At 41.5% G+C, this 22,335-nt stretch overlaps 1 protein-coding gene across 6 annotated transcripts in view; it reads right to left on the bottom strand.

The window, feature by feature from the left end:
* The window catches only part of ICA1 (islet cell autoantigen 1, 69kDa), a 203,924-nt gene that overhangs the window by 5,441 nt on the left and 176,148 nt on the right, over positions 1-22,335 (bottom strand). For 4 of the 6 annotated variants that reach the window (XM_006834254.1, XM_006834252.1, XM_006834251.1 and 1 more), the window contains exons 11-13: positions 21,149-21,211; positions 20,997-21,038; positions 9,808-10,077 (exon numbers count right to left, since the gene is read on the bottom strand). In XM_006834254.1, coding sequence (XP_006834317.1) covers positions 9,808-10,077; positions 20,997-21,038; positions 21,149-21,211 — 375 coding nt within the window. The remainder of the gene's footprint in view (positions 1-9,807; positions 10,078-20,996; positions 21,039-21,148; positions 21,212-22,335) is intronic. The other 2 variants (XM_006834256.1, XM_006834255.1) reach the window with 2 other exon arrangements.

Below are 22,335 nucleotides of genomic sequence, written 5' to 3'. Positions count from 1 at the left end.
AACTCACAGCAACCCTGTTTAAGGTTTCTATGTGGTTGGTGGGTTTGAACTGTTGACCTTGTAATTAACAGTCCAATGCTTATTCTACAGAGCCACATCAGGAATTCAAATGTAGCAACAGAATTAGTAACTCGAGCATTGTCTCTACTTTCAATATGATTCAATTCATTTATTTTCTACCCAATTAATTTAAATTGGGAGGTTTCATTAAGGCAGATAAATAGCAAGGTATTCCAGTTCAAACATATGACGAAGAAAGAAAGTGTTACAATGGTACCTAGTTTGTACAGTCCAAATGTTCCTTAACATTCTCATATCCTGCCTTCGTGACTCAGAGGCATTCAGCACTCCTGAGGGAACGCAACCTGGCTTCCTGAGGCATTTACTGTCTGTGTTGGTTGTTTTGGCTCATTTAATTTAAAGCTTTACCATACACTTTAAGGGAGCGCAGTGACTCTTTAGGATAAGCACGGGACTACTAACCACAAGGTAGGCTGCTGGAGCCCACCAGCTGTTCCACAGGAGAAAGATGAGGCTTTCTGCTCCCACAACTTTTTATAGCCGCAGAAACCCTATATAGGGTCACTATGACTCAACCGTACTTAACAGCAACATATACTTTTTCTACCTCTTTTTTAACTCCTTGTGGATAAATTCTGTCTTTCTAACAAGACAAGGAGTTTTTGGGTTGTTTTTTTTTGGCAGGTGTGTGTGCTCCCAAATACCTAAAACACTCTTGGTGAATGTTTGTGGATGAAGCCCATTGTTGATTTGGACTGTGAAATACAGGCCATCAGATGATGTGTTCTGCAAGGCCCATCATCCTGCACGAGACTATCCTTTCACTGGGAAGTGTGGGTCACACTGTTTTCTAAAGAAAAGGTTTTATCTCTGGTGAGACCCTCAAGAGAGATCATGCTTGAATGGCAAAGTTCAACTGGGGCAAGGGAGACGATTTATAGTGCACAAATGCCAAAACACATAGGATTGAATGCTGTCTGTTCACCTGTCCTTCTAAGATTCTGTCTAGTGGTCCTCAATGGAGAGTCATACTAATTATTTTTCATTTCAGTCTCATCTTCTAAGGTCATGATCCCCTTAAAGCCAGGGCAAAGTGTTATCTTTGCATCCTGTAGTGCACTGGGCACACAGAAGATACTATAATTGGTTGTATTATTTCATTTTAGGTAAGGAGAGAGACACTTTAAGGCAACAGGAGTCTAGTTCAGGACCTCAGGTATCAAATCTTGTAGCTTTAGGCTCCATGATGCTGTCAAGCTCACTGACTAAATTCAGGAAGAACGCTTCCAAGAGAAAGAAAACCAACTCATACAAAAGCCAGTGAGCAGTGCCCTTACAAGTCAATACTCTCCTGACCTCTGTATTCAATGTGATACAGTGAAAACTCAGCACTTGAAACACTTGAAACATATGCATGATATTATCAAATATGGCTACAGAGAAACTCAGAAAACATGTACACCACTGTTCATGGCAGCACTTTCCACAATAGCCAAAAGGTGGAATCAACCCAGATGTCCATCAACAGATGAAGGGATACGCAATATGTGGGACACACATACAATGGAACATTTTCAGTCATACAGAAAAATGAAGTTTTGATACATGTTACAAGGATGATGAGTCTTGAAAACAGTATGATGAATGAAATAAGACAGACTTTAGGTTGATACAAATACTGTGTGATGTCACACAAAATAGGCAAGGAGAGACAGACAAAAATAGAAGTAAACTAAGGGATTGGTATGAAAAATGAGGAATTATAGCTTATTGGGCACAGAGTTTCTGTTTGGAGTGTTGAAACAGTTTTGTAAATAAATAGTGGTGATGGTTGAAAAAAAAAAAAAAGGTGGCTGCAGAGAACACAGGAGAGAAGTGAGGCCGATTCAAAGCCTTGTAATTTTCAGAGTATAAAATAGAATGCATTCCCATAAGGAGGCAGCGATAAGCTCATGTGTCCAATGTGCAGCAGAAACAGGGAGGAGGATAGGATGATATCTGAAGATGTACCCTCTCTGGGGCTAAGATTATGGGGACAGACCTCAGAATTTCCACTAAGACACAGGCTATCATTATGTCCTCTTCCCATGGTGCAGAGCAGAATAACAACTAGTGTGCCCAGTCATGTTCTGTCCCCAGAACCGTTATTAAGCTCTGGCCTAACAATTCGGCTACATGTACAAAAAGGGATGAAATGATACGGCTGTTGACACCAGCTACAAAGAAAGAAAAACATGAAGCTCAGCTGCACTGTCAACCTTGACTCATATCACTTGGGGGATTGTTTTGGGAAGGGTGCACTGAGGGTAATTACACAAGAAATGCCAAGCCAAATTTCAGATGTCTTCGCTTCTGTCAAAAAAAAAAAAAAAAAAAAAATTTAAATAGGCCTTAATAATGCTAATATCCTCATAATTGCCATCAACTCTTAGCTAGTTTGTGGTAGCTTGCTAAGGTGTTTGAACATGAAGGTGTGGCTAAAAAACGGTGTACCTGCCTCAGAGTCCTGCCATCAGGAGGAGGGTGGGAGCACCAGAGCCTTGGGAGGTCTGTAGCAAAGTGGCTCTCCTAGCTGTCTGTATCTCTGCTATGTCAATTGTGGGACTGATTTGCAGGCACACAGCAAACACTTTTATTCTGGCAGTCCCACCCCATTTACTAAGGAGGCCTGGTGATGTAGTGGGTTATGTACTGGGCTGCTAACTATAAGGCCAGCAGTTTGAATCCAGCAGTCATTCCTAGAGAGAAAGACAAGGCTTTGTGCTCCTATATTTACAGCCTTGGAAACCCTATACAGGGTCACAATGAATCAGAACCAATTCAACGACACTTAATAACAGCAATAATCTCTTTTACTTACCTAGGGAAAATACAAATCAGCCAGAAATGGCAAGGGAAGCCAAAATAATACCTTCCAGTGTGGCAACATTTCACTTGCTGTGAGAGCCCAGGGGGTTTTGATGGTTACCCTTTAGGAGCACTGGGGTGGGGTGGTCAGAGAAGGGACAATGGGAACACCATAGCCTCAGGGGCCACACACCATGATGCCATTCACACTTCCTCTTAGCTTGTCCTCACTGAGCCCTTTCCACACCAGCAAAGAGGGGATAAACATTCCTACTTCATTAAGTGGCTGTATGGATGAAATGGGATCTTGTGTGTGAAACCAGCTGGTGGCCGGAGAACCAGACCTTACTAAAGCTGAGTATCTATTTTTGTATAGCTTATCAGACATCAGGACTAACCTCAGGTTAGCACCCTTAGATTGTTCTCTTCAATCTAGTGATTCATTTGCTAGTTGCTTCCTCCCTTCCCTCACTTCCTCCTCCCATTGCCCACCCATCCAAGTCATTATTGAATTTCTACTGTATCACAGGCATTAAGCTTTGTTCTGGAAATACAATAGTGAGCAACACAAACATGGACCCTGCCCATGACAACCTAGCTGGAGGGGTGGAGAATCGAATCAGTTTTACAATGCTGTTATTGTTAAGTGCCTTGGAGTCAATTCGAACTCACAGTGACCCTGAACAGGGTTTCTAAGGAACAGCTGGTAAGTCTGAACAGCCAACCTTGTGGTTTGATGTCCAGTGCTTATCCTACAGCACCACACCAGGAGTCCAGTTTTACAATAGGGTGAGGTAAATGAAATGATGGCGTGAGTATAGGGTGTAGCTGGATGAAGACAGCACAAACTGCAACACTGGCTGATGGTGAATGCAGGAGAGATGAGAAGCTCTTGGTATGAAATGACATTCAAGTTGAGAACCAGAAGGATGCGAACTTAACCAGATAAAAGCCAGCATCCAGGGTTAAGTAGGAAGGTGGCATGTTCTAAGGAGAGGGGTGAGCATATGCCAAGGTCCAGAGGTAGGGGGAGAAGGCTCACTGAAGTTCAATGTATTGACATAATATATGGTTCTCCAAAAGTCCTGGTGAACAGGGTTTCATAGCAGAACAATGATGCTAAGTAAAGTGGGCTTTAATGAGGCTGGGATCAGGTTCCAAAGGACACAGTAAACCCAGCGGGGAGTTGAGACCTTAAGTGAATGGTGGAGAAACCTGAACTAGGCAAGTCACAAAAAGTTTTGGAGATTCATTAATTTCCTCATCTATGAAATGAGAGGGACAGGAGGTGGACATCAATGCTCCGTGGACTAATGTAGGCACCTGCGACCTGGAGTTACCCAAGAGCTTCCTTACAGATGCTCCTCAGAGTTGCTTCTTTGATGGAACAAACAACTCCACTTGCTCATGTTGAGAGTGCCTCATCTGCCTTCAAACTATCTTGTAATCCACTTTGCAGCCTTCTCCTGTGTGTTAGTCCTCAGAGAACAGGAAGTATCAGTTACTCGGAGATAGGACAAGGTGAACTCTGGTAAAGGTAATGTGAATTTAACTCAAAGTCTGGGGTCATGTTAGAATTAGGTGGAAACCTGTCCCCAGATGGCAATTTCTTGTTGTTAAATGCCATCCAGTCAGTTCCGACTCCTAGCAACCCTGTATAGGGTTTCTGAGGAGCAGCTGGTGAGTTCCAGTTCAAACCGAGCTTCCGGTCCAGTGTTTATCCTACAGCAACACACCAGGGCTCCATCCGATGGCAACAGCATCTTAGAATTGGGTGGAATGAAAGAATGTCCTAAAGGAACACAGTTCGGGCTGTTTATGGGAATGTGAAACAAGCCTCCTGACTTTGGTGAGTACAATCCTAAATTAAAAGATGTCCTAGTTCATTTATTTTGAGCAGCTGGTATTGTTTTCAGTATCAGAGTCTATTTATAAATTAAATTTGGGATATCGGTGGAGAATAGAGAAGAATGTTGAAGATGAGGCCTATCTGCCTTGCCTAATCTCTAGCTCAGGCAGCCTTCCTTACTGGTTGGCTCCCTCCTACTCACTTTGAGGCCTCAGGAAGGTGCAGTTTTCTCTTCACTGCATGATACAGGAAACCCCAGCCCCTAGCACGCTGATAACTTCAGAAACTTAGAAATCCCAGCCAAAGTTAACTCCTTCTTAAAAATGTCGGTACAATTTGATACTACATGTAAACTCCTTTGTTTTGCTTTCCTTGAGTTTGAAAAGGAGTGTGATTGATCTCTTCCTAAACTAATTCCACTGCTGTCCAGCTGATTCCAGCTCCTCCTAATAACCCTTACAGGACATAGTAGAACTGCTCCCTCGGGTTTCCAAGACTGTAAATCTTCATGAGAGCTACTGGTGTGTTTGAACTGCTGACCCTGTGGTTAGCAGCCCAATGCTTAGCCCACTGTATCACCAGGGATCTTTCTTCCAACTAAATCTCCTCCATTTTTATTCCCCCAGGGTACTGAGGTACAGAATGGGGAGAGTGGCCACAGAGAGGAGGGAAGAGCATAGAAGAACAGAGGAAGAGAGGAGAGAAGACTGAAGAGAGGAAGGACAAGGAGTGTGAAGAGCGGGAGAGGAAGGCGGGGTATGGGAAGGAACTGGGCAGCCGCAGAGATGGGCTAGAACATTGCGCCCCAAGTCCCCCGCATGAGGGAGGTTGTGGCTCTACCTGTCTTCATGGAGAGCTAGGACAATGGTGAGACTGAGCCAAACTATACACAGAGTACACAATGAAGACTTCATAGGGTAATCTCAGTATCAAAGACTCTATTTTGGAACACAGTTCAAAACCTCTTTCCATACATCTATACTTCTCCTCTGAGACAACTTGAGGGTCCCTGGTGCTGTATGTGACTAGAGCAGGCTCATCATTATAGCTCCTCTTCTCCAAGAAGCCTGAAGGCATCTGTTGTTACGAGACACATCTTGTTGAGAAGAGAACACAATAAAGTTCAAAGAGCAGGTTTCCAGTGAGAGGGTGTAGATTCAAAACCCAGCATGACCTTTACAGATGTGTGACCTTGAACAAATTACTAAGCCTCTCTGTGCCTCAGATTCCCAGGCTATGAAAGGAGAAAATAACAGTCTCTGCCTGGTAAGGATGAAGTACGTTGTTGTTGTTGTTAAGTACTGTGGAGTCAGTTCCGACTCCTAGTGACCCTGCACAGGGTTTCCGAGGCTGTATATCTTTACAGGAGTAGAAAGCCTCATCTTTCTCCCATGGAACAGTTGGTAGTTTCGAACTGCCAACCTTGAGGTGAGCAGCCCCATTCATTACCACTATGCTACATTGTTGTTGTTAAGTGCCGTCGAGTCAATTCTGACCCACAGCAACCCTGTATAGGGTTTCCGAGGTGCAGCTGGTGAGCTTGAACTGCCAACCTTGCAGTTCAAACGGTTTTGCAGTCTGGGGCATTAACCCATAGTGCCACACTAGGAAAAAGCACACAGAGCTGCCTAGCACGAGGTGTGGGCCATACTGAGTGTGGACTACTGTTTTACAATCCACAAATGGCAGATTCACAGAGTCATGCAGACCTTCTGAAGTGGGATGCTGCCCAGGGATAAGTAGATGGCATTCACTTGTGGAAGAGTGGATGAAGCTGCTTTGAATGATTCAGGTCTTTCCTGGAAGATTAGTCAGTCTGACACTCTATTTTGCAGATGAGAAAATAAAGGCCCACTGTTAAAGAGTTGGGGATGGGGAGGTTGGGTTTGCAGCCTACAGTTTGGTCCCTAAGCTCCTTGTTACTGTTTCACTGAGAAAATATGCCAATGAATCTTTCTACTCCACATTTAATTTGACTAATTATGTCAGTGGTTAATTTAATTCCCTTTCTGAGCTGGTGTGGATAATCAGGGCAACAGTTTCATTACAAGGTAACAAAAGTTTAGTAGTTATTCAGATGCTTTTGAAATTCATGGATATAGATGGAAAAAATCTAGGGTCAACATTTATCTTAGCTCTTTTATTTGAGGGGTGGGGTGGGGAGAAATCCTGACAAAGGCTAGTTTAAATGAACAGAATGTAGTTCTAAATTGATTATATAATCAATCTTCAAAGCAGGAAGCTTATGTACAAGCTCACATACATATTCAGGTTCAAACAGAGGGCAACATCAGTGATGGAACTGTGGGTACACCTGCAGAGAATCTATAGGTGTGGTAGAAGCTGATTGAGCTTCTCCTAACAGCTACCTAGGTTCAACTCCTCCCTCTCTCCCTGCTGTTATTTTGAGTTCCATAGACATTCAATTTGTATCTGTATGTAAAGGAAACAAGAAAATTCAGGGGTCACAAAGTAACTCTTTTAACATTGATCATGATGAAATTCCAACAGTGGAAAGACAAGAAACTTTCAGAAACCAGAATGTTCCTTTTAAATAGTAAATCAAAATGTCACTCCACCACACAACATGTGTAATGGTTCTCAATTTCACTCAGAAAAAAAAAAGCCCAAGTTTTTCCAATGACTCCAAGGCCCTATGTGACTTAGCCCTCTGCATCCTTTCAAACCACCTCTCCCCCTTAGTCATCTCCAAACATAGTGTGTGCTGTACCCTCGGCCATGCCAAGCATCCCTTAGAGCACTTGGCACAGGTTGCTCTTCTGCTCAGATGTCCACATGGCTAATTCTCTCATCTCCTGCTAGTCTTTGTTCATTCTTAGCTTCTCAAAAGGATCCCTATTTACATTTGCAGTCTCACCTGCCCTGCCATCTTCCCAATGCTCCCTATCCCTGGACTCTCACGTTTTCTTTTTCTCCATGGCATTGCTAACTCTCCTCAAGGTTGGCAGTTTGAAACTACCAGCCATTCCATGGGAGAAAGATGAGGGTGTTCTGCTCTCGTAAAGATTTATAGCTTCAGAAACCCTGTGCAGGTTCGCTATGAGGTTGGAAGACTACATGGTATTTAATGACACCAACAACAACAATTTACTAGGCTTATGATTTAATAGCTGTCTCTTCCCTCTTAAAATGTGACTTCCCAGAGGGCAGTGAGTCTTGTCTGCTTTGGGATGAATCCCTGGCCCATGGCACACAGAAAGACCCAATAAACATTGTTGAATGAATGACAAAAATGTGCTAAAATGCCAGTACATGGCAACCTAAAGGGAGATTTTTTTTGCCTGAGAAATAAGTGGCGTCCCCATATAGTACCTCTTTGTCTTCCTATCATAGGAGCTTGCAGACATTTCTCTCACTATCACTCCTCTTTCATTAGACCCACATGTGGTTTTCTGCCTCCTCTTGGACCTGGGAGAAGGATGAAGCACCAAGCCACACACCACTGCTCTTGTCTGTAGCTCTTGGGTACAGTTTCTGGGCCTTGAGTTGAGGCTTTCCCTCTTAGCCTGCTAAGGAAGAAGGTGTGAAGCTCTGGCTTCTCAGTTGTCAGCATGGGGCACTCATACCAACTGATACTCGCTCACCCAGCCAAGCAGGATCACTGCCCACACATCCTGTCTGCAAAAGGACACCTGGGGCTCTAAAGCCATGGACCAGCCCAAGTCAGGTTACCCTGCAGCACTGCTGGAGGGTCCCCTGCAGCCTGGGGATATCAGTTATGGACACCAGGCTCCCTGCCTTCTGACTGCCCACAACTTGTTAGCAGCTCCAACACCAAGTGGGTGAGGAGATAAAAACTCAAGTCAATTGACAGCATTGCTCATCTGCTGCTCAAGTGAATGATATGGTGAAACTCAGAGTGGAGAAATATTTGTGGATTTCACTTACCCTTGCTATCTTTAAACTCCATTACTACATAAATGAGTTGGCTGCAAGATAGGACTCGGGCAGATAAAAGGAGTCATGCATTTCATAAAAAAGAAGGAAGACTTTTTTTTTTTTTTTTTTTTACTTGCCCACCAACTTCTTGCTGAATCCATGATTTCATCTCTGAAGACCTGAGGCTTTAACAGCCCATAATTACTTAATCATTTCAGCTCTGTTGTTTATTCTCAGCTTTCAGTGCCAGGTAAACACACTGTTTATTAAGGAGGTAGCCTAAATTTGCAGTAAAACCAAAACAATTTGAGAATTTCTTAATAGTGAGATGTATCTGACAAAGTGACAAGAAACAAGAAAAGAAGTGTTGAAAAGAAATACCAGAAAAGTGTTTCCTTCCTGAGAGCTGTTTTGAAAGACAAAGTTATGCATTTAAATTTAAACCCAAGTTTTGGTTTTTGCATTTTAAGCTAATATGCTCCCCATTGCCAGCAACTCTCAACCAGTATGCTGGCCTAGTAGCCAGCCTCGTGTACCCTGATGTTGCTCGTGTACCTCACCCATGTTGCTGATCCATTTGGTTAATGTGGGTCGAGGATGTGCCACAGGCAGAGCAGAATGACACAGCGGAGTGAGGGGATTCTCAGTGCAGGGGTGGGTGGGGATCGAGGGAAAGCAGAAGTGAGTGGGAGAAAAAAATTAGTGTGAAAAAAATTTATGACGCCCAACAGAAATAGAGTTTCTAAAGTTAAAGTCAATCAGCATCAACAAGAAGATGTGTTTATGTGACTTTTCCTCTTGTATCTGAGGAGATGTCAAGGTAATAAGCCAGACAGGGACAGCCAGACAAACAGGACCATAACTGCAAAGGCAATTTAATCTTCTCAAGTATGCCAAGAAAGAAATCTAAAATCAAGATAGACATCAAGATTGAGAACCACTGTTCTAACCTCTGACTAACAGGAAACGTAGATATGGGAGCAAATTGAGAGAAGATTTTAAACCCTGTGACACAGTGTAAAGCTGGGGATGGCATTCTGAGACTTCTGCTAAAGAGTCATTCATAGGCTGCATAATAAAACATAGAGGTAACAGAAACAAACAAGAAAGAAATATGTATGGCTTTGGATGGAAAAAACAAAAGGCAAAGAAGAATACTCCCCTTTCAACCCCAAGAGCTGGCCACATACCTTGAAGTGAGGCCTGCAGGTCTTTTATATTTTGGTCTAAAAGCTGAGAAGGGAGGAAGCCTGCCCCTCCCTGGGGCTTGGGGTCTGGCTCTCCTGGGCCGGTGGTTGGAGCTGGCTCTTTCAGCCGACTGTCTCCAAACACAGCAGCCCACTCTTTGCTGAACTCGCCCTCTTCCAGGGAGGAAGCATTGAAGATCTCACTCAGCAGAAGGAGGTCATCTTTGTCAGCACCTTCAGGTTCCACAGCCCCTGCCACTGGGCCCAGGCAAGCTGCTTAAAGCAATGGCACAAAACATATCATCAAAATGCCGCACACCACCTGGAAATAAATGCTAGGGAGGGTTGCAAAGGACAAGCTGAGTGATGGTTAGATTTAAGAAAAGCTGAGTTAAACATAAATTAGTCTTCTTAGATCCCTGTCTGAACAAATTTCAGAATTAAATTTCTAGCCCCATTCTCACGTGTCCCCCTTCCTTAATGGAAGCCCAGTTTTCCTGGGTCTTTTGATTTACTTATACTTATTTTTCACAAGCACTCTAAGGTTTTGGCTTTTTCTTAATATAAAAGCAAATTTACCAACACATTTTTCAGGTATGAAACAAAGTCAGGATTGAAAGCACGTTTGAGATCTTAGTTCCTTGTTTGTACAACTTCCTGAATCTTCCCACACAATGAGCCCTTAATTGATACTGCCTACTAGAACCACCAACATACCGTGTGGCAGCTTGCCCTGCCATCCAGGGGCTGGGGGGATGGTGGGAGTAGGCGTTCACCACACCCTGATTGGCCCAGGGGAGCAAGAGGAGGAAAGGATGTTAAGAAACTGGCTTGAACAAGAAAAGCATCCTCCTTGCAGCTTTCTTCTCTGAAACTCAGCTGTGTGAAGAGAAGGAAAGTTGGGCCTGGTTTTCCTGGGGCAGAAGGTAGAAGAGTAAGAAGACTATTGGGCAAATACTGGAATGACCCAGAGGGTGTGTTTCATAGTCCAGGGAAGCAACTCTTGAGAGCTGGAGTGAGCATCAGATTGAAGGGGAATCACAGCACAACCTCTAATTTGATCAGGGACTTAATTGACCTCAATCACTCTAAGCCTGCTTTCTATAAAGGATAACGCCCACCTCAGGATGTTGTCAGGAAAGACAAAACAACAACAACAAAAATACACCTTAAACCACATTACCTTTCTAGAAGGAAACTTTTTAAAGAAGAGAGCCATTCTTATGATAGCTATACTTGTAAAACATTGAATACAAGTAGAATGGAGCTTTACTATTAGAAATCATGCATTATGAGTTTTCAACATATTTTGAGGACACATTTAAGTGTAGCTTGGGCTATTTGATCATCACTTGAAAACTACAAACATCTTGTTGTAAGAAAATCATGATGTATGTATTCGCGGTGGGTTAATGCGCCAGACTGCAAAGCCATTTGAACTGCAAGGTTGGCGGTTCAAGCTCCCCACTGCTCCTTGGACACCCTATACAGGGTCGCTATGTGTCAGAACCGACTCAACGGCACTTCACAACAACAACAACAACATACTGTAATTAACATCATCATATGAAGTGAATGAATAGGCTTTCATCAAATATATGATAATTAGTAAATGAAAACTTTTTTTTTTTAGTAAAGCTTATCTCTGTTAATGTTATTGGATCTATTTTCAACCACACTTTATATAAAGATCTAGACATTAAAGGGGTTTTGATGTGCTGAGCAGACTGGTTATAAATTAGGGAGCGCTGGAGACTAGTCACTCTCATATCACTGTGGTTTAAAAATAGTGACCAAACATTGTTCTAATCAGACAACTGTCTACTTTAAACACTTTCATTGTTTTTGTTATCATAGACATTTTTACTGAGACTTAGCCTGGAGGTGTGGGGATGAGAAGATGAGGAAAATGACATTTAAGACAAGTTTCTGAGACAGTTGTGTGGAACCATGGTGCCGAGGAAACACTTAGAGCTGTGCATGGGGGACAAGGCAGGGCAGGTGAGAATGAAAGAGCTGAAGGAGAAGGAACCTGGATGTGTCATGGTATGTCTATCAACACCTGTATCTCTACACCCTCTTCTCTCAGTACTATCCATTTTACATGTAATCACTTCACTCATCTGTCTCTCTACTTCCCAACTTTTAGTTGGAACTTGAATGGCGAAACTCCTTCTTGTGGTTTCTGCCCTTAATGAAACCAGATGACTGCAGAGCCAAAAGTGTTTATTGGAACCAACTCAAGTTAAAGTGTACACCCTAGAAGAGCAGATGACTTTAAGTGAGGGTTGGAAATTATGTGTATTCCTCCTCCAGTCACTTTGTACAACCCTTTGCTAAGTCAAACCCTGGGGGAAGATGCACAGCTTTAATCTAAAAGTCAATCTAGGGAAGATCATGACTAACATGTGCAACAACAAATACATGCTGAGCCTTCCAAAACAACCACAGTCTGGAACAGCCTTCCTTCTTTCTTACTGTTTAGAGTTTGTGCTATGGTATCTGCAGTGTTTTTCTGTTGTTTTTCATTGACTCCACATCCCTTTCATCTTCTTCAGTTTTTCCATTGGGAAGATACCTCTTCCAAGTAATGCTAGTGAGTATTAAGATGCCTTATTACCCCCAGCCAATTGGACATGTGACCTAGGCTGGTTAGAGTCCTCCCTCTCTCAAGTAATGGTGACTGGATCAAGGGTGGGTATGTGCCAGAAGCTTCTGGGAAATTGGCATATGGAAACTGGAAGAGGGCCTCTCTCTCTTTTTGGGATTCTAAATTCCAAAGGTGCTGGTTTGAGGCCGCAGTGACAATAAAGACAGCACATCAAGGGAAATTGCATAAAGAGTTGGAGAGAGAATTTTTGGGCAGCACTGTCTAAATAAACCCCTGGGTGCAGCCTTGTCTGAAGCCTGCCCACCACTATGAGTTACCATTTACCTGGACCAGAAAAGTCTTTTTTTAAAAAAAAAAAAATTTAAAATTTCAAACCTAACCTATTTAACGAATCATCTATATCACTTGCAACAACAACAATAAAAATAGATTATATAATATTATTATCCCATCACATGCAAACAGTGAGAGAAACGAGGATCATATTGTCTACAGTCAATTCTGAGTAGAGATTTTCCCTGTACCCATGTCTACTGTGGCATCTGGCCTATTGCTTAGTGTTCTGGTTATTTAACAGTTAAACTCTGTTGCACAGTGAACATTTTCTCTTTTAAAGGAAGTTAGTACTTAGCTAAAAGCAATGAAACTGGCACTGACTTGAACCAGAAAACAGGGAAACCTTCCAATTATTGCACTGATAATTAACATGCTTGAAATTACTATACATAACTTGTAAGAAGAACTTAATTACAAGTAGAAAAGGACAGGCTTAGGTTTGAAACCAGACAAGTTAAGACTTGAGAAATAACACTAGTCAGTTGGCTCTTACAAATCATGCTATCATTTTCTTTGAAAAGAACTGAGCTCAATTGAGAGAACCTGAGGACACACACAGAGATGTGATCATCTCTCTGAAAGAAGCCTTGTTAGCAGATATACAACCGGAGGCAGAGCTTCTACCCATATTCATGAAGACATGGTACTGGGATTAGGGTACTCCATATTGTTTTCAGAGTCCTGGTGTGGCGCTGTGGGTTAATGCGTCAGACTGTAAAGCCATTTGAACTGCAAGGTTGGCAGTTCAAGCTCACCAGCTACTCCTTGGAAATCCTATACAGGGTCGCTATGGTTCATAATTGACTCGACTGCACTTAGTAACAACAACATAATGTTTTCATCTCAAAGAATGAACAGAGGGTATGGATTTCTTATCCCAAATTCACAGATGCTACTCCAAATTCCTTACACTCTCTTGCAGGTTCCTGAGCCTCCATGTTTACTTTCATACCAATTAACCCAAGCTCCAATGTTAATTTAAAAAAAAAAAATAAAGGTCAATAGACATGATATTCTCAAAGCTTCAGCTCTCTGTCTCCAAGCCCATGACCCTACACACATCCCCTCTCCCTTCCTACTACTAGCTCTTCCTGTATCCTTCCCCATCTCAGCCCTAACAGCTTCAATCTTCTACTCTTACGCTTCCTCTTCTGGCTTCAGAAGACATGTGAACATCCTAGCAATAATCAAAATCATCATTTGATATTGCTGCCTCCTTTTCAAGCTCCTGTTCGAGTTTCTTTTTCCTTTCACAGTCAGATGCTCTGTCACCATTCTTTATTCAGCTGCCTGTAACCAAGCTCTTGTCTCTACCCACTTCTGAAATGGTTCCCTTGAAGAATACTTGTGAGATCCTTAGGACCCAATCCAACCCCCTTTTCTTAGACCTCAATCTCTGTATCATTTTGAACTGTTGCCTTGACTTGATATACTGCCATCTCCTGGGAGTTCTCATGAGGTAGCTCACTTGGATGCTTTCCTAGCTCCTCTCCCTACATTCTCTACTTGTCAATCTTATTTAGTCTCATGTTTCCAATCTCACCATGGAAGAATCATAAATCTCAGTCTCCAATTCCAAGTTCCTTACTAAACTCTGATAACAAATTCCTGACTCAAGGGTCCTTTGGTGTTTGCCCACAGGTGAGGCGGTGGTGCCCTCCCACTGTGTAGTTTTACCTCAGGACAGCTGTGAGATGTTCATTCCCTTCCTCAAAACCTTGCATGGCCTCCCCTGATTAGAGACTACAGTAATACTGCATTCAGGACCTCTCTAGACAAACTCTAAAGTAGTTCTTTCAGCAACTCATCACCACTGCCTTCTGAGCACTTTACAATTCAGAAAAACTCCTCTACTTCCCATATTTCAAACACACTTTTCTGTCCGGTCTGGGAACCTGCTAATTTGTCTCCCAATGAGATGCCCCATGAGAAAACAACTGAGGGATCATAGAAATTAGCTCCTCTAGCTCACTTTACAGATGAGGAAAAAGACACTCATCTATCTTGGATGAGGAAGCATGAAGACCCCTAAGGTTAGATGACCCAGTGACGTCATATCATTTAATAGTTACAGGTAATCTGGCTGTAACCTCAGGTTAAGGCATTCTCTCACTTCAGGATACTGTTTTCACTTCAGAACCTCTTATGGGTTGGATTGTGTCTCCTCAAAGGATAGGCTTTTAACTGTGAATATGGCCTTATCTGGAAACATGGTCCTTGAGATGTTATCATATTAACATGAGGTCATACAAAGAGAAAGATGGGTCCTAATCTCCTATGTATGGTATCCTATAAAAGGAGAACAGATACAACAAGAAGATGCCATGTGAAGATACATTTATAAGTCAAGGAATGTCAAAGATGGCTGGGTACCACCAAAAGCTCACTGAGAGACAAGGCACAGATTTTCCCTCAGGGCCCTCAGAAAGAACCAACATGGCCAACACCCTCTAGAACTGTGAGATGATAACGTTGTTTTTAATGCCACCCACATTTTGTGGTACTTTATTAGAGCAGTCCTAGAAAACTAAGACAGAACCTATTAAGGATCTCATATCTAAACTAATATTTAAGGTTTTGTAACATTTTGTCAGTTGCTGAGGTCAGACAGCGGCTCTATGGGCAGCAAGGCAAAACTCCGGGCTGTAGGCACTGCTGAGGAATGGCTGAGATGGTGGGACTACTAGGCATGCTCGCCCTGCAATGCTAAGTGTTTCAAAATTGTTAAAAAGTTCCCATGCCTCTGGGAAAACATTCCCTAGGAGAACTGATCCTGAACCAATGAGCTCTAGCTGTGAGAAGACTGACATCCTGAGGAAGCTCTTTCAGGTTTCGGCTGAGTGTGGGTAACAGGAAGCCAATGTGTTAAACTGGTGACAGCCAGCTCAGGTAATATTTTTGAAATCATACTGAGTTTCATGACCTCAGCATAAATTAGGAACACAGAAAATGGAAACATAACTTCATAAACCGAAACAGAGAGCACAGAAAAATAAACAGATAAATGTCACGTAATTTACCTTCATTTGTATGTGAAACAGGAAGACTCTGTTTCTCTGGTTTTCTCCCTGATACCTACTCTCTACATTATGACTAATTGCAAAGGCTACATATTTGCAATATAGATGAAAAACCCCAAACACCAACACCATCCTCACATCACCCAAGAGGGTATGGGGGAAAGAAGGGCAGGAAACCACCTGACAGAAACGTGTAACAAAAAAGTACAGTTCTCCATTATAAAAGGTTCTGGTTAAAAAAAAAAAAAGTAATAGTACATATTTAGAACTGAAGAATGCCACTTCTAAAAATCTCCCATCTGATAAAAAAGGGACATAGATTATAATAAGAATAGGTGGGGGAGGGAGAAGCCACCTCTGTCTACCCTCTCCAAAAAACCCAAAGAAACGTATCAAAACCAAACAAACCAACAGTGCTAGACCATCAGTAGTCACTCAAAAAAAATACCTGATGAACCCCAAGCCAAGTCTGCTTGCTATTTTAGTATTTGATCTTAACAACTAAGTAATCTTATTGAAAAAAAAAATCATTAGGGTCAATCTCTCTATATACAAAATACTACAGATAACGACAGTACTTGTTGCAATATTTTATGAGAGGCCCTAAGCTGACAGTATAGCTCAGGAGACTGAGAAAGACAGGGAGGAGGGAGCTTCATAATTACCACATTGTATCTGAGGAAGATCCCTTAAAAAAATCTGTTACCATCCAGTTGATTTAGACTCATAGTGACATCATGTATGTCAGAGCAGAACCAGGATTCTTAATGTCCGGTATTTTGGAAGTATCCCACTAGGTCTTTTCTCCTGCGGTGCCTTTGGGTGTATACAAACGGCCAACCTTTTGGTTAGCCGTCAAGTGCATTAGCCATTTGCACCGTTCAGGGATTCCATCAGATCCCATGTTGGTAACACACATAACTACAGGAGACAAGAGATAAACATGTACTTGTATTATCACCAGACCTATGGTAGCTACTGAAAGAGTTTCTGAGTTGCTCTGACATGTAGCTACAATTTATAATCACAAACTCCAGAAACAGGAACCAAAGAAGTAGTGAAGACCAAAAAATGTAATGTTGTTGTTGTTATTAAGTGCCGTTGAGTCGGTTCTGACCCATAGAAACCCATATAGGGTTTCCAAGGAGCAACTGGTGAGCTTGAACTGCCAACCTTGCAGTTCAAATAGCTTTGCAGTCAGGTGCATTAACCCATGGCGCCACACCAGGACATATACAGATCATTGATTCTTTTTCTTTTCTAACTGACTCAATTTGTTTGTCCTGGAGCCCTTTGATAGACCAAGCTATAAGTTTTAGGTGAGTTGCAATTCATCTAACTCTTTTCCGTTTGATACCATTTTCTGTTGTCATCTGCTGCTTTTCTGTAGAACAACAAAGACTTTTACTAGTTATAATTCATGAATGGCGATTGGGATAGCTACATATGGTCATAAGGTGATTTCAGAGTCACTTTTAAGCATCTCAAATGTCACTAAGATCTTTTTCATGTAAACATTTTACTTTTTTCACTTTTGTCACTGGTTATCCATTTCAATATCTAGTTAGTAGGGAGAAACACATTTCATTATAACACAGAATTGGAGAGATTTTCTGGACAATGATTCCTTAAGAAATGTTAGTGTTGTCATAATCCATGGGCTTGTTGATAGTTTGGCTATTACTCATCAAACAGAACTACCACTAGGAGTGAAGAGCCCCAAGCAGCAGGCTGTTAGAGCTCATCATCCCTAAGTACTATAAAGTCAGCCATCCCTAGATTAAGCTCTTAAAAAAAAAAAAAAAAAAATTCTTGGCTGTTTAATGTCTTGCATATTATAATCAGTATTTTAAATCAGGCTTGGCCTTACCTCTGTTTTCCAAAGGGCATACATTTCAAAGTCAACACATTAATGAATGTTCTTTTTTTTAGTCACCTTGAATTCTCTGCCCACTGTCAGAATAGTTTTAGACTAGAGGTCATGCTGTCACTTACAAGCTGAGGCTGACTATAAGCCTGACACTGAGGAGGCAACAGATAGTAGGGGGGCTGGGGGCCAGATCAGGCCTAAAGAAGGGCTTTGTGGCTTGGCAGTGATAAAGCGACTCGAGAAATGATGTGACATTGCATTTAACTGAGAACATTTGTAAATCAATTTTTTTTTTTTTTTTTTTGCCTGAGAACAAATACCCATTTTAGGGTAGAGTACATTCACATCTCTAATTTTAGAATTGGGCAGAATGCTTAAAAAAAAAAAAAAAAAAGGAGATGAGCAGCTATTCTACAAAACTAATAAAGATTGTAGCTATAAACCAACGAGGTATAAATGTTTTAAATTACTGGCAAGATAACAGTTTTTTTCCAAAGGATCTTGGCACATCCTTTTGAGGATGCTTATAAAAGTGAGTGGGGAAGTGTGGTAGTTCTGTAGGATAAGTACAGGGCTCAAACCACAAGTTCGGTGGTTCAACCCCACCAGCTGCTCTATGAGAAAAAGATGAGGTTTTCTACTCCCTCAAAGATTTTTTTTTTTTTTTTTTAAAGCCTCAGAAAACCTAAACAGGGTTGCTGAGTTGGAATCCACTTGAAGGCACTTAACAATAAAAGGGGCTTCAAAAAGTTAGTGGAAAATCAGAAAATAATGGACTCCATAAACTTTCTGAAGCCCCTTATACATCTCAAGTAGTAGCATCTCTGACTTAATTCTATAAAGACATGCATGGCTAGGGCTAGTGGTAAACTATTTCGACCAAGTAATTGTTGTTACCTGCCATTGAATCTATCCTAACTCATAACAACCCTGGATAAGGTTTCCAAGACAGGGTTTTATTGGAACCTTGTAATGAGAAGTCCAGTGTTTATCCTATAGCACATCAGGACTCCTTTGAGAATCAAAATCCAATAACAAAGAACATTTTTTTAAGGAGAACATGAGACATAGATTAGTATTTTCTTTGTCTACGTAAAAAGTAGAACAACAACACCTTTCTGTAGCACTTAACAACAAGAACAACCTTTCTATTATCATTTTGTTTTATGTGCTGTGAATGCATCACCTACTTCAAAACTAATTTACTAAAAATAATAAAATAAATAAGCAATAATGAAAGTCATGGAGTCCTGGTGTGGTAAGGTAGGATAAGCACTGGGCTACAAACCAGAAAGTTGGAGGTTCAAACTAGCAGCTGCTCCTTTGAAACCTATACCAGGTAGCTATGAGCCAGAACCCACCCAAGGGCACTTAACAACAACAGTAACAATAACAATGAAAGTGATAATGGATGCAAACTGAAAACTTACATAAACACAATGTTGGGAATTGTTGTTGTTGTTCAGTACTCTTCTGTAAAAATCTGTATTGGGTTTCCAAGGAGCAGCTGTTGGATTTGAGCTGCTGACCTTGTGGTTCACAGTCCAGTGTTGAGAAACAGAGGGAAAAATCTTCAAAATACATTGAAGCATATGGATGATAATAAGTACATTTCTCCAATGCCAATGTCAAGACCAACAAAAACTGCGTGGTGGGTGCCATAGAGTAAATTTCAACTCCATAACCACTAGAGTGGTGGTTCAAATCCATCAGCCGATCCTTGGAACCCCTCTCCAGGATCATTATGAGTCAGAACTGACTCAACACCACTTAACACAACAATTTTCACAGATGCAGTGTATCAGGCCCTTCTGTAATGTGCTGGGTGGGTCCAAGCCACCAACCATTTCTGTTCCCTACAAGACGGGTGGGTACTAACTGCTTGTTATATTATGATCTTTAAATCAATGTTGTAAGCATTGATATTCTGCTCTTTAAAAAAATATTTCTTTAAAATGTACTTATTCCATCAAAAAAATCTATCATTAAGACAAAGGGAGAAAGGTTTTATGAAAATGAAGCCATACAGGGCAATCTGCATGAACTGTTTGTTCATTACTCTCCCAACCTGACTGTGCCCAGCCACCACGGCAAGAGATGCTCTAGAGTTTGGCTTGGAAGCTGAGGGCTATTTTGGACTCTAGGGTTACTGAGAAGTGGCTGGTGAGTTTGAATCTCAAGGTTCATACTGACCTTGTGGTACAATGTACTATCCTGCAGCACCACACCAGGACTCCTATACTGTTGTTGCTAAGTGCTGCTGAGTCGGTTCTGACCCATAGTGACCCTGGGTTTCTGAGCAGTGACTGGCAGCTTTGAACTACTGACCTTGCAGTTCACACCGACCTTATGGTCCAGCACATTACTGAGCAATGTCATAGCAGGAGTCCTATATTTTTATCTAAATCCATGGTTCTGGATTCCTTTTAAGGGAGTCATCTAGTGAGTGCGTTTAGGTCCGGGAGAATTTAGGTGAGGGATTTAGCCAGGCAAACCTTCCCCCTGCATTTAACTAGGAGCACTGGTAGCGTAGTGGTTACGAATCGGGCTGTGAACCTTAAGGCCAGCAGTTTGAAACTACCAGCCACTCCGCGGGAGAAAGATGAGGCATTCTGCTCCCGTAGAGATTTACAGTCTCAGAAACCCTGTACAGGGTCGCTATGGGTAGGAACCGACTCGAAGGCACTTAACAACAACAATCACAACTGGTTACCATTTGAAGAGATTCTCAGTGTTAGAGTGCATGAAAACCCTTTACATAATCTTCAATCCTCATAGTAACCCATCAAGACTATATTTATGAATCCATTTTATACAAGAGAACCACTGAGAGCTAGAGGATTTTAGTATTAAGTCAATTACTTAAGGTCATATGGATTCTTTATGGTAGAACTAGCATTAAAATCTAGGTCAGTCAGATTCAGAAAACCATGGTTTTTATACTATAACTGTGTCCTTTAACATAATGACCTATAGTTTTAGTCTGGCTTTGGTTACGTTTTCAGGTTAATTTGTAGTTGGGCATATTTTAGATTACTTATAAAGATAGATGATGTTGTTGTTGTCATGTGCCATGGAGTCGGTTCTGACTCATGGGGACCCTGTACAGGGTTTCCGAGGCTGTAAATCTTTATGGGAGCAGAAAGCCTCATCTTTCTCCCGTGGAACAGTTAGTAGGTTCGAACTGCTGACCTTGTGGTTGGCAGCCTGATTCGTAACCACTATGCTACCAGAGGTATCTAAAAATAATTTGCTTGGAAATGCAAAGGTATTCAAAATATTAACATATTTTTCTTGCATGTAAAAATGCACTAAACAATTTAACCAAAATTTTTAAGAAGTACATAAATCTTACCACCTTCCTCAGGTTTCAGGTCTAATAGTTCATCTATAGGTCCTTTTGGGGGTAGAGGGTGGGAGAGAAAACAAAAGTAAGGGTCAGTTTCATTTTACAAAGATTTCGGTTCCAATTATTAAAATTGAGTATCTTTCCTTAATCTAGATTACCTGAGCGTTCATTATGTATAGATCTTTTGTCCAAGGCAGACAAAATAGTTTTCCCATCTTCAGCTGTAAATACAAGTGAAAGTGCTTACATCAGTTCAGAATGGTATGCATGTTCACACATTATCACAGCGTGAGGAAGACATTTGTTGTTGTTCAGAGCTATCAAGTTGGTTCCGACTCATGGAGACCTAGCACAGGGTTTCAGAGGAGCTTTGGGTGAGTTTGAACCTCTGGTCTTGTGGTTCAAACATGGCACCCACAAATACACTCACACAGAAGCAGAGGGCCTTAAGCCACATTTTACTATAGCTGTTGTCTCTCAATACATTTCTCCTGAATTGAACAGTCTTGAATCTTTGATTTGTTTTGTATACAACAATGATCTAACAGTTTCCCTCACATGACTCAGGAAAATGAATATTACTTGCTAATTACTTTAGCCACATGGGCCTAGCTAAAATGAAAAGGCAATGCACAGTCTTAAAACTTGATTCACTCATCGGTACATTAGACTTTCTGCAGGTGACAGAATAGAAGACAGATGATGCTTCGTTATAATGTATTCCATTTTGTGTGTATATGAAACAAGGTGATTAACATTTATAGACTCAAATTGGCATACAAATCCCACAAGCAACTGACCATATTGCACAAGGAAAAAGAATATTTGATCCCTCTGTTTGGTCACATATTGTCTGAATATATAATTTATACAGCTATATGAATATAATGGAATTTACATTTTCCCACAAACTAAGATTTTTTTGCTCCATCAATTTGGTTTCCAACACATTTATATTTGTGCTGTTGGTATTACAGTTCTGAGAGGGACACTGTGGCTTTGATCCACACATGGTCACAGAAACTACACCCTGTGTCCCTCCATGCTTTCTTTTCCGGCCACTTGCTTACAGCCTCTCACATTCTAGAACAATGTTTCTCTTACCTGCTTCTGGTTCTTCCTAGCTTTGCCTATCATCACTGTCACTGGTTGTTGTCAGTTCAGTCCTGATTCCTAGTGACTCCATGTATGCCATAGTAAATTGTGTCTCAGATGGGTTTTTGTTTTTAAAAATGTTTTATTGTGAATTATGTGATAGTTTACATGGGAGAACATTAGCTTTGCATTCATCCTTTCGCATATCATTTCATTGCCATGGTTACAATCCCCTCCATGCATCATCAAC

This window comes from Chrysochloris asiatica, unplaced genomic scaffold (assembly GCF_000296735.1).
Source record: "Chrysochloris asiatica unplaced genomic scaffold, ChrAsi1.0 scaffold00010, whole genome shotgun sequence".
Classification (NCBI taxonomy): domain Eukaryota; kingdom Metazoa; phylum Chordata; class Mammalia; order Afrosoricida; family Chrysochloridae; genus Chrysochloris; species Chrysochloris asiatica.
Note: the sequence above shows the minus strand (reverse complement) of the source record. Positions and strands in the feature narration are given on the sequence as shown.